General features: G+C 39.5%; 1 protein-coding gene across 2 annotated transcripts in view; it reads right to left on the reverse strand.

The window, feature by feature from the left end:
- Positions 1-818: 818 nt before the first annotated feature.
- Positions 819-18,647, reverse strand: part of lmf1 (lipase maturation factor 1) — a 784,937-nt gene continuing 767,108 nt past the window's right edge. For both annotated transcript variants that reach the window (XM_063057364.1, XM_063057365.1), the window contains one exon: positions 819-2,380. In XM_063057364.1, the coding sequence (XP_062913434.1) occupies positions 2,206-2,380 (175 nt within the window). In that variant the 3' untranslated portion in view covers positions 819-2,205. The remainder of the gene's footprint in view (positions 2,381-18,647) is intronic.

Below are 18,647 nucleotides of genomic sequence, written 5' to 3' on the forward strand. Positions count from 1 at the left end.
GATCCTCAGCACACAGTGACACTTGGTGGTTGTGTGCTTTGATTCCACACACAAAGCTGGCCATCAGGACAAAGGTGATGTTGGATGAGCTTCTCCTCCCCATTGTCTAGGGACCTCTACATCATGACCCATTCCATCTCAGATCCCCAAAAGAAACAGAAAATGGCTCTACGACTAGCAGCAGAGAAATTGGGTATCAGCCACATCTGTGCCAAGTACAATACTAACTGCTGACCACTGCTTACCTCTCTTCAGGTGCACAAGTGACAGAAACCTCATTATATAAGAGATGAGCTAAATGTGGACTGAGGATCAATGGAAATACTCTTGAAAACATAAAGGATCTGTAAGGGTCTGTATGCATCTTGGATACATAGACAATGTGAAGTTACCCACTAAAATACCAAAGTATATTCTCTCCGTTCCCAGAAAAGTATTTGACAGAAAAAGGCAGGAGTTGGGCAGGAAAGGTCAGTCAGGTATTCACAAGTAGTATGCAGAATAATTCCTTCCACTGCTGTCACTGTTCTACTTACTATCATTCTAAAATGGTCATGCTGTTTCAGCACCACATAAGAAAGGCATTCATCAATGGAACTGTGCTGACTCTTGGAACCATCCTGCACTCTAACATTGCGTGATCAAAGTTCTGTACCCTGGCCACTTGGGGCAAAGAATTGTTAACTCAATTCTGTTAAGCACTTCCAAACCCACCCCTTGCCATCTCTTCTCCATCAAAATGCTATACCCGATGAAAATTGGAAAAAAAAACATTACATGGGATGATAATTTCATTGCAAAAACAAAAGGAGGCAGGTGATAAATTCCTTTATTTAATTTTGAAAATACAAAATCCATTTCTGGTTATAGAGTTGATTGATCAGCAGTAACCACTTCAAGAGGAGTTGGGTCTTTAGCCTGCCCAGGAGCACATTCACAAAGCCACCACACAACCTTCAGGCAGTTCTTTGTCTATTTTCTTGCAGAAAGATGAATCAACATCATAAATCACTGATACTTAGAACAAATGCATTTAAAAGAAGAAGGTTCAAATTACAACAAAGTTTTGAATGGTTACAGCCTCCAGAATAAAATCACTGTTCAACTTCAATTCATTCTCTCACTTTTGTACTCTGAAGCCGTTATAGGATCAACCATTGTTTGATGAGATCAAGGATTAAATTGCTCAACAATCCACCTTAATGGCATAATTGATTAATTATGTCATTAAAGAAGTACATAAAACAGTAAGTGGGGGTGTGTATGATGGTTCGTTGTTGGGTCAGAAGGGGTAGATGTGAGTGGGTTTGGGTGTGACTCGGTAGATGTTGGCAGATAGGGGTGTTAAGGGATGGGTAGGTGTGGGTATGGAGAGGTAGGCGGGAAATATAAATGTTAGGGATAGGTAGATGTGGGTGGGTTTGGGTGTGGCCAGGTTGATATTGGGAGATAGGGATGGATACGGGTGATGGTAGGGTGGGTTTGAGTGTTAGGGAGCTGGATCCAACAGAACGAATGATAAAGGGAGTGAGCAAGGAACTGGAAGAATGATGCCTTCTGCCACTCCTTGGCTGTAGCCAAACATAACAGTGGGCAACACAGACAAAATGCTGGAGGATCTCAGCAGGCAAAGCAACATTTATGGAAAAGAGTAATCAGTCACGTTTCAGGCTAAGACCCTTCATCAGGCCAAACCGTGGCTGAACTTGATTCTGGACAAATCAATGGTCCAAGCCTTTTCTGAAGATTGACATAGGAGCTTTACGGGTTGAAATGATGAGCAGGAAACTGCACAGAAGAGAGGTGCACGGAGCAGTTAGTCTAGTTGTATGTTTTAGCCTCTTGATTTGTATCTGTCAAGTGAAGATGCATAGAAAGGAAACAAGAAATAGGTCTAAATTACAATTTCCTGAAATAACGAGTTAAAGAAAATTCCTTTGAAATCTGTAAATATTGTAGATATTGGGGTATGAAGATTTGTTGGAGGTTCATCTGAAAACATCACAGATCTTAAAAATGACTCCCGTTTTCAATTAAAATATATTCATTGTGTAGGGAACAATGTAATTCCAGTCATTTTGATTCTGTCAGATGGAAATTAGTCATTATGCTTCACGGAATGAAGTGATATGTTTGCATTCTGAGGTGGCATTGTGGTGTTCTTGCTGGAAGCCAACTGCCTTAATTCATAAAGGAATCATTGCTTCAGTGGTTGCCTTGAATGGGCCATTTCCGCTCCTTAAAATACCTCTTCAGCCCATTCACATTGAGAGGTGGAAAGTATGCACCAATCCGTTTCCGAATCCACCACTTCCCCTCCGCAGCATGGCCGCCACCAGGTCTGCTGAACTTGTAGCGATAGTGCTCTCCCCTTATCCATCTGTTGACAGAAACAGATCGTGTCACAGAGGCTGGTTACCAAGCCAAAACAGCAAAAAAAAAACAACAACCAGTCGTAACAGGTTACTCGGCTTTAGCAGGCTGAGTGGGAGATTGAAAAGAACTACTTGCTCCTTTCTCAACATTAAAATAACACGAGGATTGACGACAATTCTGCGCATTTTTGTGGTGCTGTCAATGTATGGAATACAACATGCAATATACCTTCAGCAAGAATTCACAGAAAACAAGGTAATAATGATCAGATACCCTACCCCTCTGTGATTTAAGAATAAAGGATATCAGGGAGAGCTCTCATACAGATTGTTTGAGACAGTTCTAGTTAATGCTTCATGTTCACCAGAGAATACATATTGGGACTTGGTTAAATGCTTGGCCAAAAAGACCTTCTGGAGTTCTCCCTTAATATTCTACTGCAGAATCAGTCTGCTTTACAGGTTCCTTTCAACATTAACACTCCCACCTCATTTAGTACCATCAGCTAACTTGAACATATGATATATAGTGCCCTGATTCAAACTGTTTATATGCATTGTGAATATCTGAGGCCCAAACAGCTGAGAGGTTTCTGCTCCTTTCCACTCTTTGCTTTCTGTTCAATACCAATTTTTAATCCAATTTAAATCTAAAATTCTTAGATGTTAACTGTGTTGACATCTGGACATGATCTGGGTTTCAGATTTGTAGATCATTGGGATCTCATCTAGGAGAGGTATGGCCTGCACAAGAGCGACAGGTTACACCTAAACTCGAGAGATCAATATCTTTGTGGGCTAGAGCTGTTGGGGAGGATTTAAACTAAGTTGGCAGGGGGATTGGAAACAGAGTGATAGGTCAGATGATGTTAGATGCAATGTGTAGAGAATCTGTGATGAAGGCCTGGCAGTAGATAAGGCATAAATGAAATCAATTGGATGGGTTGAAATGTCTTTACTTTACTGTGAGAAGATTCAGGAACACAGGGAATTACTTAGAGCATGGATCAGTTTTTGAAGCTACAATGTTATAGCCATTGCAGAGAGCTGATTCACAAGGGCAGGAATGACTGTGGGATGTTCAGGATTTTAAATGTTTCAAAACAGAGGGAGGGAGGTAAAAGAGGTGGGTGAGTGGCATTAATAATCAGGGATAGTATCATAGCTACAGAAAGAGAAGACACCATGGAGGGATTATCTACTGATTCAGTATGGTTAGAAATCAGAAATTGAAAAGCAGTAATCTCTGTATTGGGAGTAATATATAGCTGCCCAATTGCAACAGAGGAACAGATCGAGAGACAGATTTTGGAAAGGTACAAAAATAACAAGAGTTGTGGTCTTGGGTGATTTCAACTTTCCTAATATTATTGTCACTTCCTTAGTGCAAGAGGTTTAAATAGGACAGAACTTGTTAGGTGTGTTCAGGAAACATTCCTGGCACAATATGTGGACAGATAGACTAGACGAGAGGCGATACAAGATGTACTACTAGACAATGAAACTAAGTTTAAAGTAATCTCATTATCAAAGTACATATATGTCACCATATACATCCCTGAGGTTCACTTTCCTGCAGGCATACTCAACAAATTTATAGAACAGCAACTATAACAGGATCAATGAAAGATCAACCAGAATGCAGAAGACAACAAACTGTGTAAATGCAAATATAAATAAATAGCAATAAATAACAAGAACATGAACTATCAAGATAAAGAGTCTTTAAAGTGAGATCATTGGTTGCAGGAACATCTCAATGAATGGGCAAGTGAGTGCAGTTAATCCCTTTGTTCAAGAGTCTGAAGGTTGTGGGGTAGTAACTGTTCTTGAACCTGGTGATACGAATCCTAAGATTCTTGTACCTTCAGCGAGAAAAGGGCATGGCCTGATTGGTGAGGATCTCTGATGATGGATGCTGCTTTCCCATGATAACGATGTACTTAATGGTTGGGAGGGTTTTACCGTGAGGTACTGAGCCAAATCTATTACCTTTTGTAGGATTTGCCATTCAAAGGCACTGGTGTTTCCATACTAGGCTGTAATGCAGCCAATTAATACAGGAAACCCCAATGTACTTGACACAAATGAGAAGAAGAGAAGAATGACTAGACTGAGGGTAGGACTGATCAGAGATAGTAGAGGAAATATGTGCCTGGAGTCGATGGAGGTAGGGGAGGTCCTTAATGAAGCAAACTTCCATATTCACCAGTGATGAAGATCTTGACGTTTGCGAGGACAGTGCAAAACAGAATGATATGCTGGAACATGTTGACACTAAGAAAGAGGATGCACTGGAACTTTTTGAAAACATAATGATAGTTGCGTGCTGGGGCTGGGCAGGATATATCACAAGTTACTATGGGAAGTGAGGGAAGAAATGGCTGCAACTTTGGCAATGATTTTTGTGTCCTTACTGTCCATAGGAGTAGTACCAGATGACTGGAGTGTGGCAAATGTTATACCTTTGTTCAAGAAAGGGAGTAGGAATAACCCTGGGAATTATAGATCAGTAAACCTTAATTCAGTGGTGGGCAAATTATTGGAGAAGGTTCTTAGAGACATGATTTATGAGAATTTGAAGAAGCATAGTCTGATTAGGGATAGTCAGCATAGCTTTATGAGGCACAGATCATGTGTCATGAGCCTGATTGAATTCAGTAGTTCCGTTTATTATTAGAGAATGTATACAATATACACTCTGAAGTTCTTACCCTCCACAGACATCCTCGAAACAGAAGAAAAACCCCAAAGCCCCCTGCCTCATCCCATGCAAAAGCAGCATCAACCCTCCCATCCTCAATTCTTTGAGGATGTGACAAAGCACCCAGATGAAGATCGTGTAGTGAATGTGATGTATATGGGTTTTAATAAGGCATTTTTACAATGTTCCCCATGGAAGGCTCATTCAGAAAGTTAAGAGGTATGGGATCAAGGGTACAGAATTACTTCCCAATAGAAGGCAGAGGGTGATAATAGATGGAGAATATTCTGCCAGTGGTCAGTGACCAGTGGTATTTTGCAGGGATCTGTTATTGACCCCGGCATTGACAGGATGCAGAACTGGGCAGAGAAGTGTCAGATGGAGTTTAAGTTGGAAAAGCATTAAGTGATTTACTTTAGTGGGTTGAATTTGATGGCAGAATACAAAGTTAAAGGCAGGATTCTTTGCAGTGTGGAGGAAGAGGGATCTTGGGGTCCAAGTCTATTGATCCCTCAAAGTTGATGCTCAAGTTGGAAGGGTGGAAAGGTGTGTGGTATGTTGGCCTTTATTTGTTGCAGGATTGAGTTCAAGAGACGTGAGGTAATGTTGCAGCTCTATAAAACTATGGTCAGACCATGCTTGGAGAATTGTCTTCACTCTTGGTTGCCTCATTACAGGAAGGATGTGGAAACTTTAAGTGCAGAGAAGATTTATCAGAATGTTACCTGGATTAGCGATGTCTTGTGAGGAAACGTTGAGCTGGCTAGGGATTTTCTCTTTGGAGTGAAGGAAGGGGAAGGGGAGTGGTGGCTTGATAGAGGGGCCTTTCTCCCAGGGTGGCAATGGCCAATATGAGAGGACATACAATACTTTTAAGCTGATTGGAGGAAATTACAGGTGGGATGTCAGAGGTAGGTTTTTTACACAGAAAGTACATGTGATGCACTGCCAGGGTGGTGATAGCAACAGATACACTAGGGACATTTAAGAGACTCTTACATAGACACATATATGGATGAAAGGAAAATGGAGGGCTATGTGGGAGGGAAGGGTTAGATTGATGATGGAGTAGTTCGATATAGGCCAGCACAATATTGTGGGTCGAAAAATCTGTACTATGCTGTACTGCTGTTCTATGTTATTATTTTATTTTGTACTATCTCAATATACTGTTGTGATGAATTGATCTGTATGGAGGATATGCAAGACAAATTTTTCACTGTACCTTAGTATATTGACAAAAAAACGAATTACCACCATCACCAACTGTTCTCCTACTTTTTTGATTAAAAGGTATATCCTTCAGTTATTCATTCTCACTGGACTCCTGATCCTTTAACATTTCTAAAAGGTATTTTGTGAATTCTTCATTGAAGATAGACACAAAGTATTTGTTTATTTACCTCCATACCTTGATCAGGACACCTCAATAAAGTGCTCATCTGCACAGTCTCTCCTTGTAACTCAGTGCCCAAGTCCAGGTAACATCCTGGCAAATGTGTTCTGCACTTTTTCTAGTTCAGTAACATCTTTGCTTTAACAGGTAATAGAAACTGTACATATACTCCAAGCGCAGCCTCCCCAACATCTTGCGTAACTCCAACATAACTTCCCCCTGAATGATGGAAGTCTGCATGCCAAACACCTTCTTCATCACCCTGTCTGCTGTGATGCTGCTTTCATGGAACTATGCACTTGCACACCTGGATGCTTCTGTTCTATAACACCCCAGGGCCCTACCATTCACTGTACAAATCTTAATCTGGTTTGACCTCCCAAAATGCAATAGCTCACATTCATCTGCATTTAAAACCAAGTCCTCAGCCCACAAACTTTGCTGATCAAGTTATTTCAAACTTTCTACACTGTCCATGATAGCACATAGTTTAGTATCATCCACTAACTAAATAATCATGCTTTGAACATTCATGCCTTGACCGTTCATACCTCTATAATTTACATTATATTTCTCACCTATGTTTTGTTTCTCATCAGATTACTCATATACAATTTTGCCTGTATATTAATCATTTTTTGACATACAGTGCAAAGTAAGCCCTTCCAGCCCTTCCAGCCTCGCTGCCCAGCATTCCACCAATTTCATTCTAGCCTAATCATGGGACAATTTACAATGACCAGTTAACTTATCAAGCAATACGCTTTTGGACTGCGTGAGGAAACCCGAGCACCTGGAGGAAACACATGCGGTTACAGAGAGAACATGCAAACTCCTTATAGACAGTGGTGGGAATTAAACTCAGGTTGTTGGTACCAGAAAGTGTTGTGCTAACCACTGCATTATCGTGCCGTCTGTTTCCTGGTGTTTTCTTGCCAAGTTGTAAAATATTCCTAATGCCAGGTCCTGTTGCTATTTCTGGCAATTTTATAAGTTTCCTCCTTTAATTTAATGTTATTTTAAATTTGTTTTGAAGCTCCTACGTGCAGCATTGACACCTGTGTAATGCATTGGCAGTCAAGATGCATAACAGAAGACAATGAGTATACCGGACATGTAAAGAATTAAAATGGTCAAATAGTGCAAACATAAAAAATAGTGGAGAAGTAATCATAAACAGAATAAGTTTAACATAAACATTCTTTAATAATTTGTAAAAATTTTTAAAAACTGCAAAAGAAAAAAAAACACTGGATCTACTCGGCAGGTCAGATAGCATCTGATACTGTGATCTTCATTCACAGAAGAACTTGCTATGAATGTGCTTATGCATTCAAAACTACTATCACAAAGCTCAAGTCAAATCCATTGCTTGCAGCTATCACTGAATTTGGATATTATGTACTTTCAGCTTGATTATTAAGATGCTTGACTAGAAATGACTCCTGAGAATTCAGTTCACTTCAAATCTCAGGATGCAAATTTGTGCCAAGACAGAATCATAAGCAAAACCTCATGCTGGTCAGGAGTTGGAAATATTAATTATTTAGGAACATAAAAATGGAATTACTTTTCCTATTTTATGAAATAATTAGTTAACACTAAGTCAACACTTCTGGAAGGTCTTTCTGCCCTCTCCCAGTTCTAGATACACAGACCACATTCAGCCCAATCCTTTGCCAAGGTGGTTGGGAGTATGACCAGACATTCTCGTCTGTAAGTGCTGTAAATTCTATTTTTTCAACTAACAATAGGGACTCAATTATTTACAAATTTTGACAACTGAAAATATTAAAAGGTCTTACCTGACCTCTTCAGAATTTGAGTGCTTCTGAGAGGCTATTCTAGCAATCTCCAGCATTGCAGACTCTAAGAAGACCCTGATCATCTGTGGAAAATTCCTTCTCTCAGCAAGTCCTCAGCTTCCAGCTCTTTAGGTCAATCTTCCTAATTATTCCCTTTACTATAATCTGTTCATTCTCCTTCCCTCCTAGGAGTACTTGGGGCCAAAGAATGCAGAGGATTGGATTCACCTACTCAATTAGAGTTACACGCTTCATTCCATCCATGACCTTATGATCTTTAAAAGCATTCTGCATCAAAAATTCATCATTTTTGAAATGTTCAAATTGCATGCTCATCTTACTACTACCCACAACACTTTAAATGTTCTCTAGTGAACATTTTTTCTAATTTTCCATTATCACTTAAATTATGTTTAACACAAGTGCTGTCAACTTGTACGGTATAATTTCTACTTTAATGTATTGGCTTATGAGAATCAGCTCCTCCATATGCTAACAATATCTGGGCTCAAGGGGCTAAGGATGTCAACAAATTGTCCTCCATTCCCAATTCTCACTGCCAATCTACAAAAGGATAAAGGAGAAGGGCCTTTTGCTTGCTAAGTGGGAGAGTAGAGAACTGGTCAGATACCTGACCCCAGAAAGCTCTTTGGGACTCCATTCAATATTTGTCACCATCATAGAAAAAGAAACTGATACTTAAATGCAACCTTTAAAGTGCAGAAGATTCTCAAGGGATATTTACTGGTATTACCAATCACAATGTGAGGCTGAACCATATCAGGAGATAATGGTACAGGTGACAAAAGATTGGAATGAAGTTAATCTATCAGCAAGTAGGTCTTTAGGGTGTAGGAGAGAAGTGGAACACCCAGAGGGTGAACCTATGTTATCACAGGGAGAATGTGCAATCTCCACACAGACATGGGTTAGAATCTAACCTAAATCACTGAAAATAAGAGGCATTTGCTCTCCTTGTTGTGCCCTTGTACTACTTTTACACAGAAAAGTGGAAGCAAAGGCATGGAATCATCTTAGGGCACAAGTATTGGTAATGGCTTATTATTGTTGCATGTACCAAAATACAGTGAAAACCTTGTATTGCATACTCTGCGTACAGATCAACTCATTTTGCAGTGCACTGAGCTCAGATAAGGTAAAATAATAACAATGCAGAACATGACCCATGGAATGCATGGGTTTCTTCCGGGTGCTCCAGTTTCAATCGCAGTCCAAAGGCGTACTGGTTAGTAGGTTAATTTGTTGTTGTAAATTGTCCCCTGATTAGGCTAGGGTTAAGTTGGCGGATACTAGCCAGTGCGACCCAAAAGGCTGTAATAGCCTATTCCATGCTGTATCTCTAAATAAATAAATGAATGAATGAATGAATGAATAAATAAATAGTGTAAAAGCTACCAAAAAAAAAGAACAGCGCAGGTAAATGATAAAGAGCAAGCTCACTGTGAGGTAAATCGTGAGGTCATAAACACAAGATTCTGCAGATGCTGGAAATCCAGAGCAACACACTCAAAATGCTAGAGGAACTCAGCAGGTCAGGAAGCATCCATGGAAATATATTAACCGTTGACATTTTGGGCCGAGACCCTTCATCAGAATTGGAAAGGAAGGGGGAATAAGCCAGAATAAGAAGGTTGGGAGAGGGGAAGGAGTACAGCTAGAAGGTGATAGGTGAAGCTAGGTGGATGGGGGAGGAAGTAAGAAGCAGGGAGGTGATAGGTGGCAAAAGTAAAGAGCTGGTGAAGAAAGAATCTGATAAGAGAGGAGAGTGGAAGAAAGGGAAGGAGGAGAAGCACCAACGGAAGGTGAAAGGCAGGTGAGGAGAAGAGGAGAGGCGAGAGGCAAGCCAGAGTAGGGAACGGAAGAAGATGGAAAGGGGAGGGGGGAAATTACCAGAAATTTTTCAGTGTTGTAAGTTTACTTGTGTTCATATAAATAACATGATAAAAAACTGAACCTTTGAATCTTTTCTTTAAAGAGTTTTTTTTAAGATTTTGAAAGTCAGCAATATTCAGTACTTATGATGGTGAAACCAGAAATGAAGTAACAACTTATTAAGTGAATTCTATGTACACATTGATGACATGGGCAAAGGCAGGTTAATCTTTCCTATGCTTTAGAAAATTTTGACAATACATCTGGTGCCTTGGCCTCATTAAAACTGTGGGCTTTTATCTAATGCTCAGAATTCCTATTATTGATATTCTCATTCTGAGCAATTTCCATTTATATCCACCAGGAATGACTAGGACGGGGAGAGAACTGACTGCCCAGTAACAGTGGCATCAAAAGGGTGGACAGGGAAGGTAACATGGAAAACTGGAGAGGGATAACTTCTCAATTTTGTTGAAAACACAGTGCACCGTAATTTGTGGAAATCTTGTAGCTTTTTTTTAAATGATGACTAGAACTCAGAAGAACAAGAAATAAAGTCTGACATATTTTTCATAATGTCTATAAGCAATAAAGAGATAAACATATCTTGGAAATGGCAGATGAAGTGCCAGAGGACTGAAATATGGAAATCATGACACACACAATGAACAAGGTTTGTAAGGGCTCATCAGACAACAACAGTGTAGTCAGCTTAACCTCAGATACGGGGAAACTGTTCAAAACAACGATCAAGGAAAACATTGACAGACAATTGCAGAAGTTTGAGTTGGGGAATGAAACCATGCACAGACTTGTTAAACACAAATCATACTTGACTTACAAGATTAATGTTTTTTATTGAATTAACAGAAGGCTGAAGAAGGGGATATGAAAAATATTGTCTACATGGATTTTTAGAAGGCATTTGACATGGTCCTGCATTAAAGGCTAGTTAGTCAAGAAATAAAAGGTTCTACATAACATGAATAAAAACCCTTAATACAGAATACAGACAGCTGTGTTAAACAATTTGCTTTTCAGACTAGAGTAGGAGTCAAAGTTAAAGTCCAGTTTACTGTCATATGCACAAATACATTCAAAGGATTTAAAGTATTACAACCCTGAGATTCGTCTTCTCCACAGACAGCCATGAAACAAAAAAAAACCATGGAAACTGTTCAAAGAAAACTATCAACCCCTCCCCCCACACAAAAACACAAATCACATGTGTGTACAGGTGCAATGAAAATCATACTTGCAACAGCATCTCCAGTACAGAGCATCAAATAAGCAGCAGTCACAAGAAAAACATAATTTACACATAAATTGTCATACAATTTTTACAAGAACGACAACTTTATAAGGGACAATGCAAAGGACCACATTTATCCTTTGAGTATGGGTGTGAAAAGTAATAAAATTTGCAATTGACACTAAACTTTGAGTTGTGATAAACGAGTCTCCTATTTCTGCATACTGATTGTAGGCTGAGTATCATCACCAACAGTGATGACAGAATAGAGATACAGTGTTTTTTGGGTAAGGCTAATATATCTAAACAAAGAGAACAGCATTATATAATGGGATGTCCAAAGCCATGCTATTAGCAATACATAACACAAAGTATAATCTGCTTCATCTGCCACATGAATCCATTTGGTCTCAACCTACCAGAGATATTCTTTCTTTTTCCACCTCCCTCCCCCACTTCTCTGTTACTGAAAGCTAATATGTTTTCTCTCTTTCCCAGTTGTGATGCAAGGTCTCAGATATAAAATATATTCCTCTCATACTGTATATTTCTCTTTCCACAGATGTTGTCTAATCTGTTGTGTTTTATATTTAAGATTTCTAACATCTGTGTTTTTTTTTATTTTTCATTTACTGTGAAAAGACCTTAGCTGGAAAAGACTAGAACTCTTCTCTCCAGCCACTCATGGCAGAATGAAATTTGTCCAATACATCAACAGGCAGAAAGAGTCAGTAATTAGCCTTCTATTGTCATAGCTACAGCATTGAAGTAAAAATTGAATTTATTGCCTATTATTTAATTCCTGTGTCAGATATGATTAATTTAAAAATAATTTCTGTTCCAAGCCACTGGGGTATATTATGTCATGATTCCTGATAAAGTTGCAACAAATTAGTATTCCATATTAACTACTGAATTTTATTTTGATTTAGGAAATAAATATGTGGATTTGTTAGAAATATGGCATTATTCCAACTCTGAAATTTCATGGCTACTTTTATCCAAGTTTTGAAGGCAACTTACTTGTTATGATCCTCCATAAAATGAAAGGTCATCTTCACAACAATCTTCACCCTTCCACTCTTCCAGAAAAGAGAGACAAAAGTACAGGTTCACCAGGAGATGTTGGGGTAAAAAGAGCTAAGGTGAAGTTGAATGGATTAGGCTTATATTTCTTCAAGTTTAGAAGGTTAAGAGCATCCACCTAATGTGATTAAAAAACAGGGTAACACAGACAGAGACAAACTACTTTCTCTGAATGCAGAAGTCCAGTATATAGGAGCATAATTGTAAAATTCAAGCTGTCAAAGTCAGCAAAGATTTGAAGAAACAGTTCAGCCAATTCTGAACTGAGTTTGAGAGGTTTTTTGTTAAACCAGAATACAAACAGATGTGAAACCAAGATAAGCGTGTTTCTAAACACTGATTCTTCCTTACTTAGCTGAAGTTCCAGCTTGGATCGTAGTAATGACAGTTTGGATAGAGTTAACATTGTTTCGGAGCTGCACTCAGTATTAAATTTCACTAGCCAGGCTCACAAATTAGGAATGAGCTTTCAGATTCTTTTGCACAATTTGGGTATAGATACCAAGGCTGGCTTTATTGTTTATCCCCTATGCTACAAGAGGTGGTGGCAACTGGTCTTGATACGCTTTTACCTAGATACTCCAGAGGATGGTTGAAACTCTATACATTGGTATGGGGGCTGGATTCTGACTAAGTAAGTAAAATGAAAAAGACATGGAAAACCTCTCTGGGTTTTACAACAGCCTGGCACTTCTCAACTGGATTTACTGAATACCATTCACTTATATTTTCAAAGCAGCAAATTCAGATTCCAGGATCTAAACTGCTTCTGAAAGATTTGAGCACTATGACTAAAGAATTTAGATCTGTAATCTCTCAATTTTACAAGAAGGGTGATTTTGTTGAAATGTGCACAATCCTGAGGGGGCACAACACAGTGGATGTTAAGCAACAAACAACTTTCTGGAAGAACTCAGTGGATCAAGCAGCATCGGTGGGTGGTTAGGAACTGTTGATATTTGGACTTGAAGGGTTTTGACCCAAAACATCAACAATTCCTTTCATGATGCTGAACTCACCAAGTTCACCCAGCATGTCGTTTATTGTTCCAGCAATTGCTGTCACTTGTGTCTTCAGGGTAGATGCTGAGATATTTCTATTCATGGGAGAGTCTTGAATGAGGGGACAGTGTTGCAAGATTAGAAAGTACTTATTTAAAATTGATGTGCATGGGAATTCTGGATTTCTCTACCCTGGAGTTTGAGGAAAAGTGCTCATTTGGGGTATTAATAGAGGATGTGTATGTATTTCGAAAGAAGGAGAAATTGTGGGCTCTGAGAAACTGGCTGAGAAGAGGGGGGCAGATCAGACATATTGAATGGTGGAGGCAGGCTTGAGGGTCTGAGTGGCCTACTTCTGCTCCCATTTTAGTTTGTTCTAACTTGTGCAGAAACAGAATTATGCCTTGACTGCCCTACAGCAAGGTTTGTGGTTCTCAGAGGAATGGTATTTTAATAATATCTCAATTGCAGTCAAGTTTCAAAATGAACTTTAAAGAATATCACAGTCATAATTGAGAGAAATGGACTCTGCCCAATAAATCATGGGTACATCCCTCTCCACCATTGGCAGTACCTACAGGAGGCAATGCGTTAAGAAAGCAACATCTATTGCGCAAGTTCCCCAATATTTGGGCCATTCCATCGTGCAGGAGATACAGAAACCTGAAGTCCCACACCACCAGGCTCAAAATCAGTTTCAACCATTCAGTTCTTGAACAAAGTGGCACAATCCTTATCACCAGGCAACACTATGACCACTTTCATCACTTTACACTAAAATGGACAGTTTTTTTATTGTAATTTAATTCTTGCAAAAATGATACTTAAGGTTTTTTGTGAATGCTGATAATATGGTGCCATATGCCTGTGATACTGCTACAAGAATGTTTTCATTGAACCTGGGCATGTATGTACTTGTGCATACATCCAATGCTTAAAGAGTTAAAACCTTTAACCCATTAATTACTGATCATACGGTTTTATTACAATAACTGGCTGTAAAAATTGCAAGATATCTTGGATCAAGATTTGTATAGAAGTCTTGCTTGGTTAAATACAGATTAATTACTGTACAACAGCAAGAACAACTTTAAAAACAGCTTGATCAACATTGCTTTTAAAATTTTCAGTACCCTTCTGAAAAAACACCAAAAAAGGCAGAAATTATTCTGAAAAGTTAGATCAATTTTTTAAAGAGTGGCTAATTACCTGGGAAAAGAAAACTTACAGAAGAAAAATGCAACATAAACTAAAAAAACACGTGGCTATATTTGTAACGTTATGCTTACTGCTTAAGATTCCCGACAGCTGGAATTAATTCCAGAGGGTAGCAGCTGCTCCTGAACAGCAGCTGGGAAGTTTTGGAGGGAAAACCTAATCATGTCTTGTGTCAGGATTAATGGTCCAACAGGAAGTTGGACACTCAAGAGCAAAATTGAGCAAAGCAGGGTTTTACATCTTCTCTACTTACGTGTAGTTACTGTAAGTCCAAACGCCCCCGACAAAAAGTTGTATCCTCTTTATCTTTATGTCTGGTTTTTAAATTACTGCACGTATGCTCCAACAACTGCTATTGCTTCAAGCTACTCTTATGAGGATTATTTCAACATTGCTTTATGCTTTTTTTAAAATATATAATGTAACCACAAATCATTTGTTCAAATTTAGTCTGTGACTTATGTCATGGGGATGTTGGCTATTTTGCTTTGCTGTTCATATTTTTTTCCTTCAGTCTCTCTTCAGCAAATGTTCCTGGCTAACAGAAAAAACAAGTAACCACATTAAAAAATAAATAAAAGAAAAGAAAAAAGAAGGTAAGTAGGTATAAAATAGAAAAGGGAGGGGGAAAAGGGAAGAACAAAAAGGAACGAAAAACAAATAAGAAAGTAATGAGGAGAAAAAAGAATGCCTTTCATGATCTCAAAATGATTGGCTCTTCAACAACTCTGTTTTGAAAGTACTGCTGTAATAAGGAAATACAGAGGTAAATTAGCATACAGTGATTCCAACAAAAGCAATGTTAGATGACGAGGAATTAATGCCTAGTGTATATCTTTCTCTTCTTCAAAAAGAGGTATGGAATGTTGTATATTTAGCAAGGAAATTTTCACCTTTCATCGGAAAATTGGCATTTAGTCAATGCACCACAAGGTGTTCAGCTGTTTTATCAACCTAGGTGTTTGTGCACAGGTCTCTGGGAGGCCTTGAAAGCAAACAGAATCAAGGTCAGTATTTCACATTTAGGACAACATATCCTATTCGAATGCTCCCATTTCCCCATCCTTCATTTGTTATTCTCACTTCAGCATATCCTATTAGCCCAGTTTACACAGAAGTAGTAATAGTGTCAAATGGTTATTCGACAAGGCCTAGTCCTGCCTATAGTGGGTATCACATCAGCCCAAGAGCTGGAATCAGCACTGGCAGCATACCTCTGTGAGTTAGAGCTGAGGTTAGTCTTCACAACACAGATTACAGTTGAAACTTCCCCTCTCCACCATCATTGTATCCACATGAGAGACTGGCTCAAGAAAACAACAACCATCATCAAAGATCTCTACATTCTGGTTCACGCCATTTTCTCACAGCTACCGTTGGGCAGGAAGTACAGAAACCTGAAGTCCTGCACCACCAGGTGCAAGAACAGCTACTTCTCTTCAATCATTTAATTCCTGAACAAACCAGTACAACCCTAATCACTACAGTTCAGCAACACAAGCACCACTTTCATCACTATACTAAAATGGACTTTGATTTTTATTTCATAATTGGTGATATTCACAACAAAAAAACAAGTTTTCACAGAATTTTTTCTGGTAAAAATTGTGTACAATTTATGTCTAGAACATATAAGATAGAACAATGCAACACAATAAGGCATTTCAGCCCACGATGTTGTGCCAAACTTTTAACCTACTTTTAAGATTGATCTAACCCTTCCCTCCTACATAATCCTCCATTTTTCTATCATCCATGAGCCTAACTAAGAGTTTCTTAAATGCCCTTAAAGTATCTGTTCAACACACCTACCAATCTCTGTGTAAAGAATTTACCTCTGACAAACCCTCTAAACTTTCCTCCAATCACCTTAAAATTATGTCCTCTCGTATTAGCCATTTTTGCCCTGGGAAAATGATTGTTGGCTATCCGCTCTATCTATGCCTCTTATCTTGTAGACGTTTATCAAATCGCCACTCATCCTGCAGTGGTCCAAAGGGAAAAGCCCTAGCTCGGTCAAAAATGCCCTCTAGTCCAGAAGCATTCTGGGAAATATCCTCTGTACCCTCTCCAAAGCTTCCATATTCTTCCTATAATGAGGTGAAGGGTGTATGGGGTATCAGGGAGGGGTAGCACCTCTGGTGGGGGAACATATGGCATCCTTTTCGAGGCGGTTAGTCCACCTTTGGTCCCCAACTGGCACTCAGCTCTCACCTGTGGCTCCCTGTAACTGTGTGCATGTGACAGCAGCCACACTCCGGGCAACGGCTTCAACAAGCTAAACGGCTAAACCAGCTGAGGGTAGTCGACGGGTCTCGAACCCTCGATGAGATAAAGAGTTGTCTATCCCAGCATGTGAAGACAGACTCCGGCGGATTGAGCGGACGAGACCATTGGAAGGTCCAACGGTCAAGAAGGCGGTCTCTGCAAGGGTCGTGGAATGTGCAGAACACAAGGCACAGAAGACATCCTGGTCATCCACTGCGCCTAGTCCCATCTCCAGCCGTCTCGACTCTGTCTTGCCACTGAATCCAGATGAGAATTGGGAAGAGAGAGTGAAGCTGATGCTGCGTAACTCCCCCTCACTTAAATCCAAATCAAGCACTAGTCTCGATACCATCATGGTGTCAAGGTCTTCATCGACGATGGCAATGGACGAACAACATAATGAGGTGACCAGAATTGAACACAATATTCCAAGTGTGAGCTAACCACGGTTTTATAAAGCTGCAATATTACATCAAGGCTCTTGATCTCAATCCCCTGGCTAATAAGGGCCCTCACCTATACACCACCTTCATAACCCTATCAAGTTGCATGGCAAATTTGAGAGATCTATGGACATGGACCCCAAGATCCCTCTGTTCCGCCACACTGCTAAGAACCCTGCCATTAATTGTGTATTCTCCCTTGAAATTTGACCTTCCAAAATGAATCACTTTTTGCAGGTTGAACTCCAGATGCCATTTCTCAGCCCAGTCCTGCATCCTGTCAATATTGCAACCTACAACAACCATCCACACTATTCACAACTCCACTGGCCTTTTTGTCATCTGTAACCTTACTAACCCACCCTTCCACTTCCTTATCCAATTCAATTCTAAAAATCACGAAGTCAGGAGTCCCAGAGTGGATCCCTGCAGGTCACTGACCTCCAGGCAGAATATTCTTCATTTACCACCACCCCCTGTCTTCTGTGGGCAAGCCAATTTTGTATCCACACAGCCAAGTCATACCTCCTGACTTTCTGAATGAACCTACCATGAGAAACCTTATCAAAACATCTTTCTAAAATCCATTATACACCACATCCACTGTTCTACCTTCATCAATGTGCTTTGTCATATCCTCAAAGAATTCACATGGGCTCGTGAAGTATGATTTGCCCCTCACAAAGCCATACTGACTACCAACTCTAACTATGTTTCTCCAAATACTTGTAAATCCTGTCTCTAGGAACCACCTCCAATAAGTTGCTCACCACAGAAGTAAGGTCTACAATTCCCAGGGTTATCTCTAGTCACATTCTTGAACAAAGGAGTAACATTTGCCACTTTCCAATCATCTAGTACTATTCCTGTTGCCAGTGGGGATCCAGGGATCATCACCAAGGGGTAATCCGCTGATATTCCATCTGTTTTTCTTGTGAATGCTTCTTATATGATGCTATGTTCATGTGATGCTTCCATAAGTAAGTATTTCATTGCACTTGTACATATGACTATTAACTTGACTTAGACTTTGAAACCTTAGGTCTTCCTGGCTTGCATAGTTTTGCAAATCACTAGTATAACTCACTGAAGTACCAGATGTGTGCCAATGGTGCCAGTCAACAAACACAACTACTGTTGATTGGTGAAATTAGTGCCATGAGCACTGTTATTATTAAACAGCTTAACTTCTTTTTTTAAATTAGT

The sequence above is a fragment of the Mobula hypostoma genome, chromosome 9 (genome assembly GCF_963921235.1).
Source record: "Mobula hypostoma chromosome 9, sMobHyp1.1, whole genome shotgun sequence".
Classification (NCBI taxonomy): Eukaryota; Metazoa; Chordata; class Chondrichthyes; order Myliobatiformes; family Myliobatidae; genus Mobula; species Mobula hypostoma.